The 24,331-nt window shown below is 41.2% G+C and overlaps 1 protein-coding gene across 3 annotated transcripts; it reads left to right on the forward strand.

Annotated features, from left to right (window-relative positions):
• The first annotated feature begins 9,034 nt into the window (after positions 1-9,034).
• On the forward strand, positions 9,035-24,006 carry pax4 (paired box 4). 3 transcript variants are annotated; one of them, XM_061912192.1, is made up of 10 exons: positions 9,035-9,123; positions 14,135-14,265; positions 14,335-14,550; positions 14,620-14,707; positions 18,086-18,175; positions 18,254-18,336; positions 18,419-18,470; positions 18,539-18,564; positions 18,639-18,725; positions 23,724-24,006. In XM_061912192.1, exons 1-10 carry the CDS (start codon positions 9,090-9,092, stop codon positions 23,952-23,954), a joined length of 1,038 nt encoding a protein of 345 aa, XP_061768176.1. In that variant the 5' UTR covers positions 9,035-9,089; the 3' UTR covers positions 23,955-24,006. The 3 variants fall into 3 exon arrangements, with proteins under 3 accessions (XP_061768176.1, XP_061768177.1, XP_061768178.1); XM_061912193.1 differs by having other exon boundaries at positions 18,419-18,467; XM_061912194.1 differs by having other exon boundaries at positions 18,419-18,467; positions 18,539-18,725; positions 23,724-23,881.
• The last annotated feature ends 325 nt before the right edge of the window (positions 24,007-24,331 follow it).

Consider the following 24,331-nt stretch of genomic DNA (forward strand, 5'->3'; position numbering starts at 1 on the left):
CGGAAAATCCGGGAGGGTTGGCAAGTATGGTCTTACGGTCTGAGGGAAGAAGCGGTTACAGAACTTGGAGTTTCTGCTTCGGAGGCTGCGGAACCTCTTCCTAGAGTCCAGCAGTGAAAACAGTCCTTGGTGGGGTTGGGAGGAGTCTTTGCAAATTTTCTGAGCCCTGGTCAGGCAGCGGCTTTTTGCGATCTCCTGGATAGGAGGAAGCGGAGTCCAGATAATCTTTTCCGCCTTCCTGTAGAGACTTCTAGTCCGAGGCATTGCAGGCTCCAGTCCAGACAGAGATGCTGTTGGTCAGCAGGCTCACTATTGTGCCTCTGTAGAATGTGGTGAGAATGGGGGGAGGGAGCTGTGCTATTTTCATCCGACGCAAAAAGTGCATGTGCTGCTGAGCTCTTTTTACAAGGGCTCCGGTGTGTAGGGACCAGGTTATATTGTCAGTGATCTGCCGACATCATGATCTGTTGACCCCGACGTGATTCTAATGTGGCAAATGCAAGAAACACAGCATTGTTTCTTTCAGGTCTTTATTGTAAGACTGCCAACATGAGAATAAAACATCCATCCATCCATTTTCTACCGCTTATTCCCTTTCGGGGTTGCGGGGGGCGCTGGCGCCTATCCCAGCTACAATCGGGCGGAAGGCGGGGTACACCCTGGACAAGTCGCCACCTCATCGCAGGGCCAACACAGATAGACAGACAACATTCACACACTGGGGACCATTTAGTGTTACAATGCAACACAATATGCACTTTTAAAGTGTGTCCAAGAAGACATATAAACCACACCCATTCTGCTGAGTGTGAGCATGGTCCTAGTGCCCGCCACATGGTTTCGGTATTTTCTGACTGCTGTTGTACCCATTTGAAAAGAAGTGCCGATGTCAGCAAACAGCGTATTTTAAACAAATAGATATTTTGTAAAAATAAAATTAAATAAACAGCTTCCAGATGGGAATGTGGAATTTTGTGTGTGAAAGGAACATTGATACTCAGGGGAGACGCTCTAAATATTGCCAAGATAAATACCCTCACATGTTTTACATGATTAAAACCAGTTTTTTTATTATTATTATTTTACCAACGAGGAGTTCCCACAAGGATTATTAAATAAAATGTTTTTTGTAAGTGAGGAGGGGATGGTGTACTCAAATGCAAGTGAAAAGTCAGCATTTAGGAAGTTTTAAAAAGCCTTTTTGAATACATGGTAAGTTGTCATATTACTTTTAACATGTTTTTTCCTTTAATTGTATTCTCAACACCAACATAGAACAAGCTAAATGGTATTCTATTTGTACGTTGTTTAATGTTTTTTAAATTTAATTTTGAAATTACTTCTGATGGTTAACTGGACATCTTTACGTGCTTGACGCCTCAATCTTTGTTATGTTTTTATCTACCAAACCATTCTTTGTATCACTCCATCATATCTATCATGTATTTTAACAAAAAAACAAGGAAGTCACAATCTGCGTTCAATGAATGTTCTTCAAGTAAGAACTGAACTGGGCAAGGAACCATTTAGGTTTTCAGCACTGAAGGCTTGGAATAACCTACAATCGAATATTCAACTTCAAACCTTTGTTACATTGAATGAGTTTAAAGCTGCTGTGAAAGGATTGCAGTCTACCTTGTCTGTATGGACATGTGTGATGTGAGCAAGTTTTAATGTTGTAAATGTGATGTTTTATGTGTTGTTTACTGTTTTTATTGTAACCTTGCTGCTGCCCTTTTGGCCGGGTCTCCCTTGGAAAATAGATCTTTAATCTCAATGGTATTTTACCTGGTTAAATAAAGGCTAAATAAATAAAAAATAAGGTGTTTTGGAGTTGAAAATTTAATTTGAAATATGTATTTAGCAAGCGTACTTTGTCTTAAAATAAATACATAAAATGGCATGTGATATACTGCAAATTATTCTGATATGACCGAACTGGGAACATCATAAGAATTATATCAATGATGACGATTGTAGCTGAGATAGGCGCCAGCGCCCCCCGCGGCCCCAAAAGGGAATAAGCGGTTAGAAAATGGATGGATGGATGACAGACTTGCATTAATATTCTTATTATGGTGTCTAACAGTATCAAAAAAACATGTTTACATATGTAGACAGCAATAAATGGCATTTTCTTAGTTACCATTTTTAGTTTACGTCCATCCATCTTCTTCCGCTTATCCGAGGTTGGGTCGCGGGGGCAGCAGCCTAAGCAGGGAAGTCCAGAATTCCCTCTCCCCAGCCACTTCGTTTAGCTCTTCCCGGGGGATCCCGATGCGTTCCCAGGCCAGCCGGGAGACATAGTCTTCCCAACGTGTCCTGGGTCTTCCCCGTGGCCTCCTACCGGTTGGACGTGTCCTAAACACCTCCCTAGGGAGGCGTTCGGGTGGCATCCTGACCAAATGCCCGAACCACCTCATCTGGCTCCTCTCGATGTGGAAGAGCAGCGGCTTTACTTTGAGTTCCTCCCGGAGGGCAGAGCTTCTCACCCTATCTCTAAGGGAGAGCCCCGCCACACGGCGGAGGAAACTCATTTCGGCCGCTTGTACCCGTGATCTTATCCTTTCGGTCATGACCCAAAGCTCATGACCGTAGGTGAGGATGGGAACGTAGATCGACCGGTAAATTAAGAGCTTTGCCTTCCGGCTCAGCTCCTTCTTCACCACAACAGATCGATTGTACCATATGTCCTGGCAAGAAAATCTGCGTTCAAAGGACTCCGGCTTATCAGTGATTCCCAAAGCCCCAAAAAAGTCTGCGGGCTATAGAGCGTTTTCAATTCGGGCTCCAGTACTCTGGAATGCCCTCCCAGGTAACAGTTCGAGATGCCACCTCAGTAGAAGCATTTAAGTCTCACCTTAAAACTCATTTGTACACTCTAACCTTTAAATAGACTCCCTTTTTAGACCAGTTGATCTGCCGTTTCTTTTCTTTTTCTTCTATGTCCCACTCTCCCTTGTGGAGGGGGTCCGGTCCGATCCGGTGCCCATGTACTGCTCGCCTGTGTATCGGCTGGGGACATCTCTGCGCTGCTGATCCGCCTCCGCTTGGGATGGTTTCCTGCTGGCTCCGCTGTGAACAGGACTCTCGCTGCTGTGTTGGATCCGCTTTGGACTGGACTCTCGCGGCTGTGTTGGATCCATTATGGATTGAACTTTCACAGTATCATGTTAGACCCGCTCGACATCCATTGCTTTCCTCCTCTCTAAGGTTCTCATAGTCATTATTGTCACCGACGCCCCACTGGGTGTGAGTTTTCCTTGACCTTATGTGGGCCTACCGAGGATGTCGTAGTGGTTTGTGTTGTGGTTTGTGCAGCCCTTTGAGACACTAGTGATTTAGGCGTTCGGGTGGCATCCTGACCAAATGCCCGAACCACCTCATCTGGCTCCTCTCGATGTGAAGGAGCAGCGGCTTTACTTTGAGTTCCTCCCGGATGGCAGAGCTTCTCACCCTATCTCTAAGGGAGAGACCCGCCACACGGCGGAGGAAACTCATTTCGGCCGCTTGTACCCGTGATCTTATCCTTTCGGTCATGACCCAAAGCTCATGAGCATAGGTGAGGATGGGAACGTAGATCGACCGGTAAATTGAGAGCTTTGCCTTCCGGCTCAGCTCCTTCTTCACCACAACGGATCGGTACAACGTCCGCATTACTGAAGACGCCGCACCGATCCGCCTCTCGATCTCACGATCCACTCGTCCCCCACTTGTGAACAAGACTCCTAGGTACTTGAACTCCTCCACTTGGGGCCTTTTTTAGTTTATTTAGTCTATTCAGAAATGGTCTTTTATGGTACAAAATATATCCAGAATTCACATAAAACAAGCATTAATGTTCCAAAAAAAGAATTAATGACATTTCTACCTATCAAATTGGACAAATAAATAAACCCATTATGTATTTCTGCCATATGCTTGTGAGTGCGAGCCAGCAGCCTTTTTGCGCGCGGCTCACGTTAATTAGTGCGCTTTTACGCGGGGGATTTCCTCACCTTTCCCATCGCTTGCTGGCCACATTTTAAGCAGGATTCAGGCGTAAAACACCCCAAACAATCCCCCGACGTGTGTCATTTCTATGTATTCGTATTAGGGGGGGGTTTCAGGAGCCCCTTAAAGTGCATCGAAATTGATCTTGAGCGGCGCATTTACGCACAGATTAAGTGGCGCGTTCTAAAGCACACAAGACCGCGTTAGTGTTATTTGCCTCACACACTCCACGCAGTAAAACCTAATAAATCAATGACAGCACGGAGCTGGCTGTCATACACACACTTGGTTGGTTTATTTGTGCTGCAGTGGTCGTCAAAGAGACCCGGACCGAGCGCCACGATGGCACACATTGCGTATTACTGTCCACTCAGCGGTGGTTAATGTATAATTTGGAGCATATGGCATTTTTAAATCATCTCCCGCCCTCATTGGCTGCCTTGCGTGGCGCACTAATGATATTCAATTAGTCATCAAACAGACCCAAAGGCTGCGCCGTGCGTCTGTGTTGTCTGAAGCCACATGGACTAATATTTGCTCGTCAAATATTCCCCTTTGGGACGTTTACTGCACATTTTATCTGTAAGCTGGCCAAGCAACATCTGTGAGGGCGATGTGTGGCCCCCAGCGTCCCTCCTGGTGCTGGACCCCCGGCCTCCTCCTCCTTCTTCTGTTTTTTTTTTGTCTCTTTGAGAGAAAATGTAATAAAAGCACCCTGGGATGGATTTACGATTGATCAAAAAGCACTTCACCATATGGTCCTCGCATTGCATGTGTTTTGCTTTATGGAAGAGAGAGTCTTCATCCCGCAAGGGCGCCCCTGGTGACCAACCTCTTCTCAAAGTTGCAATTGATGCATAAGTGCGCAACCGGTATATAGCGTTTCTAGGAAAAACAACATCTTCAAGGTACGCGAACACACCATTGGCGCATGGAACCCCCAATAAAGCTCTTTTAAAACCCATTCCCACGCACTTATTCCACACAAACACGTCATTCCACGTCGTTATTCAAGTGGTTTCAATAAAACATGTGCTGAACAAAATTGAATATACCGTATTTCCTTGAATTGCCGCCGGGGCGCTAATTCATTTAAAACCTCTTCTCACCCCTGCACTTACCAAAGGCATGGGTAAAAGTAAGCATGCGCTAATGATTTTAATACCTCTTCTCACTCCGGCACTTACAAAGGTATGCAGTAAAATTTGAGTGTGATGTTAGCTTAGACCTTAAATCCTACTGAATAGCTCTTAATCTTCTTCCCTTTATGCGATTTCAAATTACCGGTATTGAAATCAGCCTCCGCCATTTTGAAAATGATGACAGGGGAAGTGTCACTCGTGACGTCACGAGTTTGACCAGGCGGTAATTCAAGGCAGGCGCATACTATATGCCCTGCGGCAATTTAAGGAAATACGGTATACCGTTTCGTCGAGCGCTTCTAGAAAAACAACATCTTCAAGGTACGCGAACACACCATTGGCGCATGGAACCCCCCAATAAAGCTCTTCTAAAACCCATTCCCACGCGCTTATTTCACACAAACACGTAATTCCACGTCGTTATTCAAGTTGTTTCAATAAAACATGTGCTGAACAAAATTGAATATACCGTATTTCCTTGAATTGCCGCCGGGGCGCTAATTAATTTAAAACCTCTTCTCACCCCTGCGCTTACCAAAGGCATGCGGTAAAAGTAAGCAAACGCTAATTATTGTAAAACCTCTTCTCACTCCGGCACTTACCAAAGGTATGCAGTAAAAATTTGAGTGTGATGTAAGCTTGGATCTTAAATCCCACTGAATAGCTCTTAATATTCTCCCCTTTATGCGATTTCAAATTACCGGTATTGAAATCAGCCTCCTCCATTTTGAAAATGATGACAGGGGAAGTGTCACTCGTGACGTCATGAGTTTGACCAGGCGGTAATTCAAGGCAGGCGCATACTATATGCCCTGCGGCAATTTAAGGAAATACGGTATACCGTTTCGTCGAGCGCTTCTAGGAAAAACAACATCTTCAAGGTACGCGAACACACCATTGGCGCATGGAACCCCCCAATAAAGCTCTTTTAAAACCCATTCCCACGCGCTTATTCCACACAAACACGTCATTTCACGTCGTTATTCAAGTTGTTTCAATAAAACATGTGCTGAACAAAATTGAATATACCGTATTTCCTTGAATTGCCGCCGGGGGCGCTAACTAATTTAGAACCTCTTCTCTCCCCTGCGCTTACCAAAGGCATGCGGTAAAAGTAAGCATGCGCTAATGATTTTAAAACCTCTTCTCACTCCTGCGCTTACCAAAGGCATGCGGTAAAAGTAAGTATGCGCTAATGATTTTAAAACCTCTTCTCACTCCGGCACTTACCAAAGGTATGCAGTAAAAATTTGAGTGTGATGTAAGCTTGGACCTCAAATCTTACTGAATACCTCTTAATATTCTTCCCTTATGCGATTTCAAATTACCGGTATTGAAATCAGCCTCCTCCATTTTGGGTGTCCTTTTTTTTTCTTTGTCATGAAAAAGGGAAGTTTTTGTGGTTGGTGCACTAATTGTAAGTGTATATTGTGTTTTTATGTTGATTTAAAACTCATCTGTATACTCTAGCCTTTAAATAGACCTCCTTTTTAGACCAGTTGATCTGCCGCTTCTTTTCTTTCTCCTATGTCCCCCCCCTCCCTTGTGGATGGGGTCCGGTCCGATGACCATGGATGAAGTACTGGCTGTCCAGAGTCGAGACCCAGGATGGACCGCTCGTCGGGACCCAGGATGGACCCGCTCGCCTGTATCGGTTGGGGACGTCTCTACGCTGCTGATCCGCTTGAGATGGTTTCCTGTGGACGGGACCTCTCGCTGCTGTCTTGGATCCGCTTGAACTGAACTCTCGCGGCTGTGTTGGAGCCACTATGGATTGAACTTTCACAGTATCATGTTAGACCCGCTCGACATCCATTGCTTTCGGTCCCCTAGAGGGGGGGGGGGGGGGGGGGGGGGGGGGGTTGCCCACATCTGAGGTCCTCTCCAAGGTTTCTCATAGTCAGCATTGTCACTGGCGTCCCACTGGATGTGAATTCTCCCTGCCCACTGGGTGTGAGTTCTTGCCCTTTTGTGGGTTCTTCCGAGGATGTTGTAGTCGTAATGATTTGTGCAGTCCTTTGAGACATTTGTGATTTGGGGCTATATAAATAAACATTGATTGATTGATTGATTGATTTAATACAAAAAAAAAAAATATATATATATATATATATATATAGATATTTTTTTTATAAAAATGAATAAAAAATTCTTCTGCGGCCCGGTGGTTGGGGGACCACTGGTTTATAAGACAAAGCAAAGCATTTGAAAAAAAAAAAAAGTTGTATCAAAATAAATACATAAAAATTTTTCTGGGAATGAATCCTATTAACATCAGACCTTAACTTAGAAATCATTAAATAAAATTTGCATTATTACTTACGGGCTTCACGGTGGCAGAGGGGTTAGTGCGTCTGCCTCACAATACGAAGGTTCTGCAGTCCTGGGTTCAAATCCAGGCTCGGGATCTTTCTGTGTGGAGTTTGCATGTTCTCCCCGTGACTGCGTGGGTTCCCTCCGGGTACTCCGGCTTCCTCCCACTTCCAAAGACATGCACCTGGGGATAGGTTGATTGGCAACACTAAATTGGCCCTAGTGTGTGAATGTGAGTGTGAATGTTGTCTGTCTATCTGTGTTGGCCCTGCGATGAGGTGGCGACTTGTCCAGGGTGTACCCCGCCTTCCGCCCGATTGTAGCTGAGATAGGCGCCAGCGCCCCCCGCGACCCCACAAGGGAATAAGCGGTAGAAAATGGATGGATGGATTATTACTTACCAAGCCCACTTTGACTATAGAGGAGAACCCACTTTGTAACACATTGAATGAGGACCATAAATTCAAAGTCCTGTGTCAGTTATTGAAGATTATGCTGAACAACATTATTTTTGTTTCTATCAAACCTTAATAGCTTAATAATGATTAATCCACCCAATACAAACGGGGACGGCGTGGCGAAGCTGGTAGAGTGGATATGCCAGTAATCTGAGGGTTGCTGGTTCAATCCCCACCTTCTACCATCCTAGTTGTGTCCTTGGGCAAGACGCTTCACCCTTGCTCCTGATGAGTCCTGGCGAGCGCCTTGCGAATGTGTAAATAAATAAATAAACACCTTGGACGTATCCTCGCTCATCCATGCGGACTGGACACTGGCCGAGAGTGGAGTCGGCTGTCTTGGTTGCTTTGCTGGGTCTGCTCCTGTCTCTGGCCATGCTCCCTCCTCCCCAGTGGACAATGGCGTGGAACACCACAGAGGCCACCACAGTGGATATGTTTCTTTTACTTTTTATTCATAGCTGTATGTAGAAGTGTCTGGTTGTATCTGCTGCTTTAATGTCTTTAATGTCCTCTGTGTTCTTTGATGTTTGATGTTTCCCTCTTACACACATGGAAGAGGGATGTGTACTATGGCTATGAGTTGTTTTTGTTTTTTTTCCCTTGGCCTCAGTCTGCACCCCCACTCCAGGGCCCAGGCTAAGACCTATTTTTATTTTTTTATTTTTTTTATTTTTATTTTAATCTTCTATTCGTTTACCTGTATGTCATCTTTTTTGTAAGGGGCGCTGGAAGCCGGCAGACCCGTCAGCGATCCTGTTCTGTCTCCCTGTAATGTTTGTCTGATCTTGAATGGGATTGTGCTGAAAATTGTAATTTTCCTGAAGGAACTCTCCTGACAGAATAAATAAAGTACTATCTAATCTAATCTAATCTAATCTAAATACTGTCAAAGTGCTTTGGGCTCCTTAAAAATGGGGTATAGAAAAGCGCTCTACAAGTACAATTTACCAAATTATTCCTGTTCTCATTTGAGCTGTGTGATTTTAAGAGTGGGGAAAAGTCTGTTGTTTCAAAGCCACATCATCTAATTTGAAAGCCTCTTGAAGCCAATGTTGACATTACAAGCCGCAGCTCCCACGTCAGCCAGCTTATAAATGACCTCAGAGCCACGGCGCGCACGCCACTAGTCACCTGAAGCGTTTACCTGCGAGGTGTGCCTGTTGGACTGCTGGCCGAGGACATGTGTGGCTCGCATTTGGAGCAGACAAATCAAGGTCAGTGTGCTTATTTCCATGAAACTGCAAAGGAAACTTGTCAAAGATCCTCTATATGGGAGGAGCCTGTTGCTTTTTTGGAGGATCTTCTGCAAAAAAAAAAAAAAACAAGAGTCAAAAATCCTGTAAAGGAAAAGAGCTGTTTGTAAGGGTCTATTGCAGCAATACGAGTGCTATTTTTGAAAACTTACTGCAAAAACACTAGCTAAATATTTCTCTGTATTGCATGTTTTTAAGGACCGAGTCAAATATCTTTCAGCTGTAATAAATGATAAATGGGTTGTACTTGCATAGCGCTTTTCTACCTTCAAGGTTCTCAAAGCGCTTTGACACTACTTCCACATTTACCCATTCACACACACATTCACACACTGATGGAGGGAGCTGCCATGCAAGGCGCCAACCAGCACCCATCAGGAGCAAGGGTGAAGTGTCTTGCTCAGGACACAACGGACGTGACGAGGTTGGTTCTAGGTGGGATTTGAACCAGTGACCCTCGGGTTGCGCACAGCCACTCTCCCACTGCGCCACGCCGTCCGTAATCTACTACAAACCCGCTCTCTGACATAAGGACTATGCTGTTTTTTTTTAAAACTTCAGAGACACTATATCAAAGATTTTAAAAGTCAAAAACCGTCAATTTGACTAAAGCACTCTGCTGTTTTTGAGAAACTACTTTAAAAACACACTCAAGACGACATAAGCTCGCCGCTATTTTTGAAAACCCACTCCAGAGACATTAATGTAATCAAAAATAAATGACTTGAGCAGTGCTGTTTTTAAGGACCTACTGTAAAACTGCTGGTCAAACAACCTCACCTACTGCAAAAACACCAGTCGAAAACCTTATGTATGACGTATTGACTCTGCTGTTTTTTCAAAGATTGTCTATCTGACAGGAACCATTTGCTGTTTTAAGGACATACTGTGAAAAAACTTATCAAAAATAGTCTATATGAAAGAGTTATATGAAAAGAGCGCTCTGCAGTTTTCAAACACCTACTGCAAAAACAATATTCGGAGATCCTCTTCACAAATGTTTTTTAGGATATGGTCCAAAAACACGAGTCAAAAACCATGAATTCTACATTAACACTCAGCTGTTTTTGTCAAAAAAAAAAGGGGGGTAGAAAAGCGCTATATAAGTACAACCATTACCATTTAATTTACCATTTTTAAATAACCTACTGTAACAACACGAGCCAAAGATTTCTCATTTTGACAGAAGCACTCAGCTGTTTTTAAGGACCAAGTGCAAAACTGCTAGTCATAGATCTTTGAGCTGTTTTTAAGAACCCACTGCGAAATTACAAGCCAAAACCCACTGTATGTCAAAAGTAATCTGCTTTTTTTTTAAACCCCTACTTCAGAAACACTACAGCAAAGGGAAAAAAAAACCAAGTCAAAAAGCGTCAATTCGACAAAAACACTCTGCTGTTTTTGAGAAACTACTTTAAAAACACACTTCAAATATTCTCAAGATGACATAAGCTCGCCGCTAATTTTGAAAACCCACTCCAGAGACATTAATGTAATCAAAAATAAATGACTTGAGCAGTGCTGTTTTTGAGGACCGACTGTAAAACCGCTAGTCAAACAACCTCAGCTGTTTTTAACAACCTCCAGCAAAAACACCAGTCGAAAACCCTTTGTATGGCATATTGACTTTTTTTTCCAAAGATTGTCTATCTGACAGGAACCATTTGCTGTTTTAAGGACATACCGTGAAAACACTTATCAAAAATAGTCTATATGAAAGAGCTATATGAAAAGAGTGCTCTGCAGTTTTCAAAGACCTACTGCAAAAACAATATTTGGAGATACTCTTCACTGCTGTTTTTTAGGATATGGTCCAAAAACAAGAGTCAAAAATCATTCATTCCACATAAACACTCAGCTGTTTTTAAATAACCTACTGTATCAACACGAGCCAAAGATTTCTCATTATGACAGAAGCACTCAGCTGTTTTTAAGGACCAAGTGCAAAACTGCTAGTCATAGATCTTTGAGCTGTTTTTAAGAACCCATTGCAAAATTACAAGCCAAAAACCCACTGTATGACAAAAGGAATCTGCTGTTCTTTAAACCCCTATTTCAGAAAAACTACAGCAAAGATAAAAAAAAACACAAGTCAAAAACCGTCAATTCGACAAAAGCACTCTGCTGTTTTTGAGAAACTACTTTAAAAACACGTTTTAAATATTCTCAAGATGACATAAGCTTGCCGCTATTTTTGAAAACCCACTCCAGAGACATTAAAGTAATCAAAAATAAATGACTTGAGCAGTGCTGTTTTTGAGGACCGACTGTAAAACCGCTAGTCAAACAACCTCAGCTGTTTTTAACAACTTCCTGCAAAAACACCAGTCGAAAACCTTTTGTATGGCATATTGACTTTTTTTTTCAAAGATTGTCTATCTGACAGGAACCATTTGCTGTTTTAAGGACATACTGTGAAAATGCGTACCAAAAACAATCTAAATGAAAAGAGCACTATGCAGTTTTCAAAGACCTAATGTAAAAATAATATTTGGAGATCCTCTTCACTGCTGTTTTTTAGAATATGCTTCAAAAACCAAAGTCAAAAACCATAAATTCCACATAAAAAATTGTCTGTTTTTAAAGAACCTACTGTAACAACACTAGCAAAAGATTTTTCAATAAGACATAAGCACTCAGCTGTTTTTAAGGACCAAGTGCAAAACTGCTAGTCACAGATCTTCGAGTTGTTTTTAAGAACCCACTGCGAAATTACTAGCCAAAAACCCGCTGTATGACAAAAATAATTTGCTGTTTTTTAACCACCTACTTCAGAAACACTAATAAAAAAATCTCTCCATGACATGGGCACTGCTGTTTTTGAGGATTTACAGGAAAAACACCGTAGTCGAAGATTCTCTATATGAAAGAGTGTTGTGGTGTTGTCGAAGACTACATGCAAAATCGTTATGCAGATATCTGCTTCAGTGCTGTTTTTGAGGATATGCTCCAAACCACAGGTCAAAAAACATCAATTCCACAAAAGTATTCTGCTGGTTATTTTTTAGAAACTACTACAAAAGCATGAGTCAAATATTCTCTCGGTGACATAAGCACAATGTTATTTTTTAGAACCCTCTCCAGAAACACTACTATAATAAAAATGAATGACTTAAGCAGTGCTGTTTTTAAAGACCTACCACAAAACTGCTAGTCAACAATCCTTTAGCTGTTTTCAACAACTTACTGTAAAAACACGAGTCAAAAACTTTCTGTATGACATAATGACTCTGCTGTTTTTAAAGCCCTCCTGCAAAAACACTTGTCAAAGATTCACTATATGGCCAAAGCCATCTGCTGTTTTTAAGGACCTACTGTGAAATTGCCTATTAAAATGAGTCTGTATGAAAAAGCGCTCTGCTGTTTTTAAAGAGCTTATAAAAAACCAGTATTGTGAGATCCTTCTCACTGCGGTTTTTAGGATATGCTCCAAAAACACAACTCAAAAACCATCACATCTACATAAACACTTGGCTGTTTTTTTTTTAAAAACAACTATAAAAAACACTATTCAAATGACACAAGGACTTTTCCGTTTTGGAGGCCTTATTGCAAAAATGCTAGTTAAAGATCCTCTGTTCTGCTGTTTTAGAGGCTATTTTGCACAAACACTAGTCAAATACCCTCTATAAGACTGGTGCATTCTGCTCTTTTTAACATTTTACTACAAGAACTGATCAAAAATATATGACGTAAGCACTGCTATTTTTGAAAAATTTCCACAAAAATGCAAGCCAAATATCCTCTATGTGACAGAATACTGTTTTTAAGTACCTAGTGCAAAAACAATGGATGCTCAAATATCTTTAAGCTGCTTTTATAAGCTCCTGCAAAAACACTAGCCAACGATATATGGCAGGAGTTGTCTGCTGTTTTTAGTGACTTACTCTAAACACGCTAATCAAAAATGGTCTATATGAAGGATCACTCTGCTGTTTCCAAGACCCAATGCAAAAACAATGCTGTTTTTAAAGATATGCTCCAAACGCGTGACAAAAACCGTCAATTTAACCTCAGGACACTGCTGTTTTTGAGGACTTGCTGCACACATGCTGGGGCTCACTGCTGTTTTCAAAGACAAATGCAAAAAGATTAATCAAAGACCCTCAGCTCTGCTGTTTTTCAGGATATGCTGAAAAACACTAATCAAAAATCCAATACATGACACAATGTGTCTGCAATTTTTGAGGAAACCACTCAAGAAACACTAATCTAAGATTCTTTTTATAGCATGAACACTGCTGTTTTAGAGGCTATTTTGCACAAACACTAGTCAAATACCCTCTATAAGACTGGTGCATTCTGCTCTTTTTTAAATTTTACTACAAGAACTGATCAAAAATATATGACGTAAGCACTGCTATTTTTGAAAAATTTCCACAAAAATGCAAGCCAAATATCCTCTATGTGACAGAATACTGTTTTTAAGTACTTAGTGCAAAAACAATGGATGCTCAAATATCTTTAAGCTGCTTTTATAAGCTCCTGCAAAAACACTAGCCAACGATAAATGGCAGGAGTTGTCTGCTGTTTTTAGTGACTTACTCTAAAAATGCTAATCAAAAATGGTCTATATGAAGGATCACTCTGCTGTTTCCAAGACCCAATGCAAAAACAATGCTGTTTTTAAAGATATGCTCCAAACGCGTGATAAAAACCGTCAATTTAACCTCAAGACACTGCTGTTTTTGAGGACTTACTGACTGTTTTCAAAGACAAATGCAAAAAGATTCAACAAAAATCCTCTGCTCTGCTGTTTTTCAGGATATGCTGCAAAACACTAATCAAAAATCCAATATATGACACAATATATCTGCAATTTTTGAGGAAACCACTCAAGAAACACTAATCTAAGATTCTTTATATAGCATGAACACTGCTGTTTTTGAGAATTTACTGAACAATTATGAAAGGAAACCTCTGCTGTTGTTAAGTACATTACTGCATGTTTCCAAAAAAAAAAAAAAAAAAGGTGGTAGCAGTGTGAACCAGCTTGGTGGGACGTTCCTCAACGGGAGACCTCTTCCGGACTCCAAGAGGAGGAAAATGGTGGAATTGGCCTCCGAGGGGGTCCGGCCCAGCCAGATCTCCAGGATCCTGAGGGTACTTTGCTGTAAAAAGGTCTGTATCAAACATTTGTCATGAGCTTACATGTCAGGTGTGTCTCTCCAGGTGTCCACAGGCTGCGTCAGCAAGATCCTGAGCCGCTACAGACTTACTGGCCTCCTGCAGCCAAAAACAATCGGCGGGAGTAGACCACGACTACTCACCCCCGCCGTCATCTCCGCTATCGTTCAGCACAAAAGGGACAACCCGTCCGTTTTTGCTTGGGAGATTAGGAAAAGTCTTCTGGCCATGAGGAGCTGCAAGGCTTCCAAAGTTCCCAGCGTGAGTCTCAGAGATGTCCTCATCCTTTTTGTGGACCGACATGTCCTTACACAGACTTTCGTCCTCAAGGTGTCTTCCATAAACCGAATTCTAAGACAGATCCCAGTGGAGCCACGGGCCTGGATGGACAGCCATGCAGCCTGCAGGACTGAAGACAGTAAGTCACATGGACAAATATTACAGGAGTGCAGTTGACAACCTACTGTTAATCAAAGATCATCTAAATCAGGGGTCTCAAACTCAATTTGCCCGGGGGCCACTGGATTCAGAGTCTGGGTGACGTTGGGCCCCGAGAAAACATATCTTAAAAAAATATATTTTTAAATGCCTTTATTTTTATTTTCAACACAAAATAAAATCAAAATATAAATGAACAAAATGAGAATCAAGAAATGTGAGGCAATGCAAATTAAATAATAAAAAAACACATTTTGAATTGGTCCAGGTTACCGGGGACTGTTATTACTGACGGACAGGTGTTGCGGTGTGACTGCAGCCCGGCACGAAAGAAAACCCTCGTCTCTATGGCAACGTCTCTGTCCCTTTCACTCATTTCCCGCTTTTCCACTAATGCAGGGGTAGGCAACCCAGAATGTTGAAAGAGCCATTTTGCACCCAAATAACACAACGCTGTCAAGCGGCATTCATATAAAACTCGCGGGCCGCGCTAACATTAAACTTTCATATTAAGGTGGGGGCCGCAAAATAACGTCCCACGGGCCGCAATTGGCCCGCGGGCCACGTGTTTGAGCCCCTTGATCTAAATGAAAGGAGTGGTGTTTTGCTGGTAGTGACCGACTGCAAAAACAAAAGTATAAAATAATCATTATGACAGGAGATTCCTGTGGTTTTTAAGGCTATTCCATCAAAATACAAGTCAATGATCCTCAGAGTCCACACGCCGATATCATATACTGCTTTAAGCACCTGCTGCTAGACAAAAAATCTCTATGTGACGAGATGATTCTGTTTTTAAGGAAAGTGCAATTCAAAGATCATCTACTGTGTTTGAATATCAGAAAATAAAACATTGTACTTTAATCCAGTGATTTGTTGGTGTACCACTAGACAGATCCCGCTTACTATTGGTACACATACCACAGTTTGAGAATCCATGTTCGATGTCAAAATAGTAGCTTGCTTTTTTGAGGACTGACTATACAAATCCCAATCCAATATATTGTATGTTACATGAGTGGTCTACTGTTTTTAAGGTTCTATATGTTAGTCAAAGATCCTCAAAATGAAAGGAGTGGTCTTTTTAAGGGTACTCCACCAAAACTGTAGTCCAAGATCCTCCAAATGACTGAAGTAATTTGATGTTTTTAAGAGCCTACTTCTACTCTGAGATCCTCCGTATGACAGAAGAGCTGTGCTGTTTTTAAGACTACTCCCCCAAAACACTAGTCAAAGGTCTTCAATATGACAAGAGTTGTTTGCCGTTATTGAGAAGCGACTGTAAAAAGTTAGTCAAAGGCTCTCTGTATGAAATTATTGGTCTGCTGTTTTTAAGGACTATGTGGTCATTTTAAGGGTATTCCACCAAAACTCTAGTCCAAGATCCTCCAAATGACAGAAGTAATTTGATGTTTTTAGAGGCCTACTTCTACTCTAAGATCCTTCATATGACAGGAGAGCTGTGCTGTTTTTAAGACTACTCCCCCAAAACGCTAGTCAAAGGTCTTCAATATGACAAGAGTTATTTGCCGTTATTGAGAAGCGACTGTAAAAAGTTAGTCAAAGGCTCTCTGTATGAAATTATTGGTCTGCTGTTTTTAAGGACTATGTGGTCAGTTTAAGGGTATTCCACCAAAACTCTAGTCCAAGATCCTCCAAATGACAGAAGTAATTTGATGTTTTTAAAGGCCTACTTCTACTCTAAGATCCTTCATATGACAGGAGAGGATTGCTGTTTTTAAGACTACTCCCCCAAACCGCTAGTCAAAGGTCTTCAATATGACAAGAGTTATTTGCCGTTATTGAGAAGTGACTGTAAAAAGTTAGTCAAAGGCTCTCTGTATGAAATTATTGGTCTGCTGTTTTTAAGGACTATGTGGTCATTTTAAGGGTATTCCACCAAAACTCTAGTCCAAGATCCTCCAAATGACAGAAGTAATTTGATGTTTTTAAAGGCCTACTTCTACTCTAAGATCATTCATATGACAGGAGAGGTTTGCTGTTTTTAAGACTACTCCCCCAAAAGACTAGTCAAAGGTCTTCAATATGACAATAGTTATTTGCCGTTATTGAGAAGCGACTGTAAAAAGTTAGTCAAAGGCTCTCTGTATGAAATTATTGGTCTGCTGTTTTTAAGGACTATGTGGTCATTTTAAGGATATTCCACCAAAACTCTAGTCCAAGATCCTCCAAATGACAGAAGTAATTTGATGTTTTTAGAGGCCTACTTCTACTCTAAGATCCTTCATATGACAGGAGAGGTTTGCTGTTTTTAAGACTACTCCCCCAAAAGACTAGTCAAAGGTCTTCAATATGACAAGAGTTATTTGCCGTTATTGAGAAGCGACTGTAAAAAGTTAGTCAAAGGCTCTCTGTATGAAATTGTTGGTCTGCTGTTTTTAAGGACTATGTGGTCATTTTAAGGGTATTCCACCAAAACTCTAGTCCAAGATCCTCCAAATGACAGAAGTAATTTGATGTTTTTAAAGGCCTACTTCTACTCTAAGATCCTTCATATGACAGGAGAGGATTGCTGTTTTTAAGACTACTCCCCCAAAACTCTAGTCAAAGTCTTCAATATGACAAGAGTTATTTGCCGTTATTGAGAAGCGACTGTAAAAAGTTAGTCAAAGGCTCTCTGTATGAAATTGTTGGTCTGCTGTTTTTAAGGACTATGTGGTCATTTTAAGGGTATTCCACCATAACTCTAGTCCAAGATCCTCCAAATGACAGAAGTAATTTGATGTTTTTAAAAGCCTACATCTACTCTAAGATCCTTTAATATGACAGGAGAGCTGTGCTTTTTTTAAGACTACTCCCCCAAAACTCTAGTCAAAGGTCTTCAATATGACAAGAGTTATTTGCCGTTATTGAGAAGCGACTGTAAAAAGTTAGTCAAAGGCTCTCTGTATGAAATTATTGGTCTGCTGTTTTTAAGGACTATGTGGTCATTTTAAGGGTATTCCACCAAAACTCTAGTCCAAGATCCTCCAAATGACAGAAGTAATTTGATGTTTTTAAAGGCCTACTTCTACTCTAAGATCCTTCATATGACAGGAGAGGATTGCTGTTTTTAAGACTACTCCCCCAAAAGACTAGTCAAAGGTCTTCAATATGACAAGAGTTGTTTGTCGTTATTGAGAAGCGACTATAAAAAGTTAGTCAAAGGCTCTCTGTATGAAATTATTGGTCTGCTAGTTTTAAGGACTATGCGGTCAAATGTTCTTTATATGACAGGAGAGCTCTGTGGTCTTTAAGAATATTTCACCAAACCGCAGGTTAAAGATCCTTTATAAGACAAAGATTCTGTGCCGTCAAAGAAGCAGCATGATGTGTGCTAATGTTGTGACTGTATCAGGTTTTTCCAGCACCAGCATGGAGACAAAAGGTGTCCCTCTGAGGACGAGAACAACCTTCACCCAGCAGCAGACCAAGGTCTTGGAGAAAGGTGACTTGCAGAGTTTAGTTAGATTTTTTTTTTTCCAATAAAAATGCATCTGTTGATTTTGTTCGCCTCATGGATCAGCGTTCTCCCAGAGTCAGTATGCGGACATGTTCACCAGGGACAAGTTGTCCAACCAGACCCAGCTTGCAGAGGAGACCATCAAGGTAGACCACATGTTCCATGAGACTAGTCCATCGTTTGTTGTCTTTTGCTGTTTTGTCACTTCCTGTTTGTCTCTTGACACAGGTGTGGTTCTCAAACAGGCGGGCCAAATGGAGACGGGAGGTCCAACAAAGTAGTGAGTACTTTTTGGTAAGTATTCAAGGACACATTGTGGAAAATACTGACCTCCTTTGTCCTTCACAGTTCCTCAGAGCGTCTCAGCTCACCAGGTCCACTCCAAGCTTCATCATGTGCCTGAAAACAATACAGAGACCTTTACACATGCAGTTTTTGTACCTGGCAGGACAGTAGACCTGGACCATCCTTGTGGACTGGCATCCCTCTCAGGTGTCCTACTGTCCACCCCGCATGCCTCCCACTGGACCCAGAGGTACGTCTCACTCATGAAGCTAATATTGTGAGTCAAGAACTGCTTGAAAACCACAAAAAACAAACTTCCATTCAGCTTACATATCTTCTATTTGACCTTTGCTATTTTTGAAGATGAACTGCAAAAATGTTGGCCGAAGAATATCGATATGATAAGAGCAATGTGCTGTTTTTAGGAATCAAATACCATTATTCCAACACTTTTTAAATAGCGGGAGGTCTCTCAAAGATCCTCTATGACAGAAGCATACTGCTCTTTTTAAGCACCAACTGCAGAAATGGTAGTCAAAGATTCCCGATAGGACCGCTATGCTGTTTTTGGGATCTAATTTGTTACCGTTATTGGAAGATTTATTATGCGACCGGTGACCTCGCCGGTTTTTGAGGATTGACTGCAAACACACTAGTCAAAGATACTCTATGGTAGGAGCGCTCTGCTGTTTTTGTGAACCAACTGCAAAAACGGTGGTCAAAAATCCTCTTTGATATGAAAATCCTTTTTTGAGGATCGCCTGTTAAAAGTGAGCCAAAGATTCTCTATATGAAAGGAGGGAGCTGCTGTTTTTAGGATTCAAATTTATCACCACTATTCAAGGAGTCTTTAATCGACAGGAGCGCTCTGAGGTTTTTATGGCACTGGTCAAAAATTCTGTATAAGAGCATTCTACTGTTTTTAGGAATCTACTGTACTACAAAAATTATCGATATTACAAGAGTGCTGTGCTGTTTTTAGGAATCTAATTTATTACCACTATTCAATTAAATGACGAGAGCGCTCCCACGTTTTTAAGGATCGTTTACATGAGCACTAGGCAAATATTCACTATGACAGAAGTACTCTGCTGTTTTTAGGGACTGACACAGACTTGATAAGAGCGCTATGCTGTTTTTTGGGGTCTATTTATAAGCATTATTCAAAGATTGATTATGCAACTGGTGAGCTCTGTGGTTCTTGAGGATTGATTGCACAAGATTCTTTATGATAGGAGTGCTCTGCTGTTTTTGTCGACCAACTGCAACATTGCCAGTCAAAAATCCTCAATGAAATGAAAATTCTATTTTGGGGATCAACTGCTAAAAGCGAGTCAGCGAGCAGCTGTTTTTATGAATCTAATTCACTACCACCATTCAAAGATTCTTTAAGGAGCGCTCTGCGGTTTTTAGGGATTGACTGCGAAATCACTGGTCAAAGATTCTTTATAAGAGCAATCCACTGTTCTTAGGAATCTACTGTAAATCAAAATGTTTATATGACAAGAGTGCTGTTTTTAGGAATCTAATTTAATACCACCGTTCAAAGATTCTTTAAATGACAGGAGTGCTATAAAGTTTTTGGGGAGTGACCACAAAACCACTTGTTAAAGATTCCGTATGTGAAAGTAGATTTCTGATGTTTTTAGAAATCTACTCTACTCAAAAGATTATCCATAGAACAGGAACGCTCTGCTGTTTTTGAGGATCAAGTGAAAAAATGCAAGTCAAAGATTTCTTGACATTTAAAGAGTGGTCTGCTATTTTTGAGGACTGACTGTAAAAATGTTAGTCAAAGATCCACTATATGAAAGGAGTGCTTAGCTATTTTGGGGTATCTAATTTATTATCACCAATCAAAGATTATGTATACGACAGGAACAATTTGCTCTTTTTAAGGACCGCCTGCAAAAATGCTAATCAAAATTCCTCAGTGTGACCGTGCTTGTGTGCTGTTTTTAATAACCTTTTGCTGGTTTTTAAGAATTATCTACAAAATGCTAAATTCTGTAGTGTTTTTAAGAATCTACTTGAAAATCACACTTCTATACAACAAGAGCACGCTGCTATTTTTAGGAATCTAATTTAATACCACTGTTCAAAGATTGTTTAAATGACAGAAGTGCTGTGTGTTTTTTAGGGAGTGACCGCAAAAGCATGTGTTAAAGATTCCATATGTGAAAGGAGCGTTCTGCTGCTTTTGAGAATCAATTGCAAAAATGCAAGTCAAAGATTTCTTGATATCTAAAGAGTGGTCTGCTATTTTTGAGGACTGACTGTAAAAATGTTAATCAAAGATCCACTATATGAAAGGAAAGGAGTGCTTAGCTGTTTTGGGGTATGAAATGTATTATCACCAATCAAAGATTTTGTACATGACAGGAACAATCTGCTCTTTTTGGGGGTCACCTGCAAAAATGCTAATCAAAATTCCTCTGTGTGACAGTAGTGCTGTTTTTAACATACAAACCCGTTTCCATATGAGTTGGGAAATTGTGTGAGATGTAAATATAAACGGAATACAATGATTTGCAAATTCTTTTGAAACCATATTGAGTTGAATGCACTACAAAGACAAGATATTTGATGTTCAAACTCATAAACTTGATTTTTTTTTGCAAACAATAATTAACTTAGAATTTCATGGCTGCAACATGTGCCAAAGTAGTTGGGAAAGGGCATGTTCACCACTGTGTTACATCACCTTTTCTTTTAACAACACTCAATAAACGTTTGGGAACTGAGGAAACTATTTGTTGAAGCTTTGAAAGTGGAATTATTTACCATTCTTGTTTTATGTAGAGCTTCAGTCATTCAACAGTCCGGGGTCTTGTTGTCGTATTTTATGCTTCATAATGCACCACACATTTTCCTATGGGAGACATGTCTGGACTGCAGGCAGGCCAGGAAAGTACCAGCACTTTTTTTTTACAAAGCCACGCTGTTGTAACACGTGGCTTGGCATTGTTTTGCTGAAATAAGCAGGGGTGTCCATGATAACGTTGCTTGGATGACAACATATGTTGCTCCAAAACCTGTATGTACCTTTCAGCATTAATGATGCCTTCACAGATGTGTAAGTTACCCATGCCTTGGGCACTAATACACCCCCATACCATCACAGATGCTGGCTTTTGAACTTTGCGCCTATAACAATCCGGATGGTTATTTTCCTCTTTCTTCCGGAGGACACCACGTCCACAGTTTCCAAATACAATTTGAAATGTGGACTCATCAGACCATAGAACACTTTTCAATCCATCTTAGGTGAGCTCAGGCCCAGCGAAGTGTTGTTGATAAATGGCTTTCGCTTTGCATAGTAGAGTTTTAACTTGCACTTACAGATGTAGCGACCAACTGTAGTTACTGACAGTGGTTTTAAGAAGTGTTCCTAAGCACATGTGGTGATATCCTTTACTGATTTCGGTTTTTGATGCAGTACCGCCTGAGGGGTCAAAGGTCCGTAATATCATCGCTTACGTGCAATGATTTCTCCAGATTCTCTGAACCTTTTGATGATTTTACGGACCGTAGATGGTAAAATCCCTAAATTCCTTGCAATGGCTCGTTGAGAAATGTTGTTCTAAAACTGTTCGACAATTTGCTTACAAATTGGTGACCCTCGCCCCATCCTTGTTTGTGAATTACTTAGCATTTCATGGAAGCTGCTTTTATACCCAATCATGGCACCCACCTGTTCCCAATTAGCCTGCACACCTGTTGGATGTTTCAAATAAGTGTTTGATGAGCATTCCTCAACTTTATCAGTATTTATTGCCACCTTTCCCAACTTCTTTGTCACGTGTTGCTGGCATTAAATTCTAACGTTTAAAGATTATTTGCACAAAAAAAAAAATGTTTATCAGTTTGAACATCAAATATGTTGTCTTTGTAGCATATTCAACTGAATATGGGTTGAAAAGGATTTGCAAATCATTGTATTCCGTTTATATTTACATCTAACACAATTTCCCAACTCATATGGAAACGGGGTTTGTAGAATTTGCTACAAAATGCAACGATCTCTAGCGTTTTTAAAAATCTATTTGCATGCTTCTATATCAATCAATCAATCAATCAATGTTTACTTATATAGCCCTAAATCACTAGTGTCTCAAAGGGCTGCACAAACCACCACAACATCCTCGGTAGGTCCACATAAGGGCAAGGAAAACTCACACCCAGTGGGACGTCGGTGACAATAATGACTATGAGAACCTTAGAGAGGAGGAAAGCAATGGATGTCGAGCGGGTCTAACATGATACTGTGAAAGTTCAATCCACAATGGATCCAACACAGTCGCGAGAGTCCAGTCCAAAGTGGATCCAACACAGCAGCGAGAGTCCCGTTCACAGCGGAGCCAGCAGGAAACCATCCCAAGCGGAGGCGAATCAGCAGCGCAGAGATGTCCCCAGCCGATACACAGGCAAGCAGTACATGGCCACCGGATCGGACCGGACCCCCTCCACAAGGGAGGGGGGGACATAGAAGAAAAAGAAAAGAAACAGCAGATCAACTGGTCTAAAAAGGGAGTCTATTTAAAGGCTAGAGTATACAAATGAGTTTTAAGGTGAGACTTAAATGTTTCTACTGAGGTAGCATCTCGAACTGTTACCGGGAGGGCATTCCAGAGTACTGGAGCCCGAACGGAAAACGCTCTATAGCCCGCAGACTTTTTTTGGGCTTTGGGAATCACTAACAAGCCGGAGTCCTTTGAACGCAGATTTCTTGCCGGGACATACGGTACAATACAATCGGCAAGATAGGATGGAGCTAGACCGTGTAGTATTTTATACGTAAGTAGTAAAACCTTAAAGTCACATCTTAAGTGCACAGGAAGCCAGTGCAGGTGAGCCAGTACAGGTGTAATGTGATCAAACTTTCTTGTTCTTGTCAAAAGTCTAGCAGCCGCATTTTGTACCAACTGTAATCTTTTAATGCTAGACATGGGGAGACCCGAAAATAATACGTTACAGTAATCGAGACGAGACGTAACAAACGCATGGATAATGATCTCAGCGTCTTTAGTGGACAGAATGGAGCGAATTTTAGCGATATTACGGAGATGAAAGAAGGCCGTTTTAGTAACGCTTTTAATGTGTGACAGGGGCACTCTGCTATTTTTGAGGATCTACTGCATAAACACAAGCAAAATATTATCTCAAGACCAGGCTAGCTTTGCTGTTTTTGAGGACTTTTAAAAACAAATATCCTTTTTTTGGGGGGGGGGGGGAATAATGTCTCTAGGTTCTGGAGGTGTTGAGTGTGGACCACTTAACTCGACCCAGACTCTGGTCCACCATGATCCCAAAACCAGCAGGAGGACGTGTGTGTAAAGACCGGAAGAAGAGAGGACTAAGTTTAGTCTTTGAGACAACGTCCTTCCTGTCTGTGTCGTGCCTGCAAGGAAGAAGCGGGCAGTCAGCGAGCAGCGCAGTAACACACAGCGGCCAGCAGAGGTCGCCAAATAACACATGACTGCATGAGGTCCTTTACGACTCAAGAATGATTAAAGCGGACATTTTAAAAAGGGGTGTGTTTTTGCCTTCATTAAAACACACTTAGACATTTTAAATACCAGCTGGAATAACAATGTATTTATCATCTAGGAAGACAACTGGATGTTTAAGTTTGCTTAAATCATAAGTCCACAGATCATTTGAGGCGCTATGGACCTTTCTTTTTTTTTATAGTGTTTGGAAGTTGATGTCAAGCGGGACACAGTCTTCTGGGAAACGTATAGCTTCCAAAAAAAAAAAAAGTCTAAACATGACCTTTTAAATCTGGTCTGCACGCCATCAGCTTTTTATGACTGGACCAGGACCGAGGCATTAAGTTCTTTTGCACCCGTACAG

The sequence above is a fragment of the Nerophis ophidion genome, linkage group LG10, assembly GCF_033978795.1.
Source record: "Nerophis ophidion isolate RoL-2023_Sa linkage group LG10, RoL_Noph_v1.0, whole genome shotgun sequence".
In the NCBI taxonomy this organism is placed as follows: Eukaryota; Metazoa; Chordata; class Actinopteri; order Syngnathiformes; family Syngnathidae; genus Nerophis; species Nerophis ophidion.

What these genes read in the sequence shown, in the direction of transcription:
- pax4 (XM_061912192.1), top strand. Translation starts at nt 9,090, where the DNA reads ATGTGTGGCTCGCATTTGGAGCAGACAAATCAAG. An exon ending in TTTGGAGCAGACAAATCAAG is followed by an intron (nt 9,124 to 14,134) that starts GTCAGTGTGCTT and finishes AAAAAAAAAAAG; the next exon opens with GTGGTAGCAGTGTGAACCAG. An exon ending in ACGGGAGGTCCAACAAAGTA is followed by an intron (nt 18,471 to 18,538) that starts GTGAGTACTTTT and finishes TGTCCTTCACAG; the next exon opens with TTCCTCAGAGCGTCTCAGCT.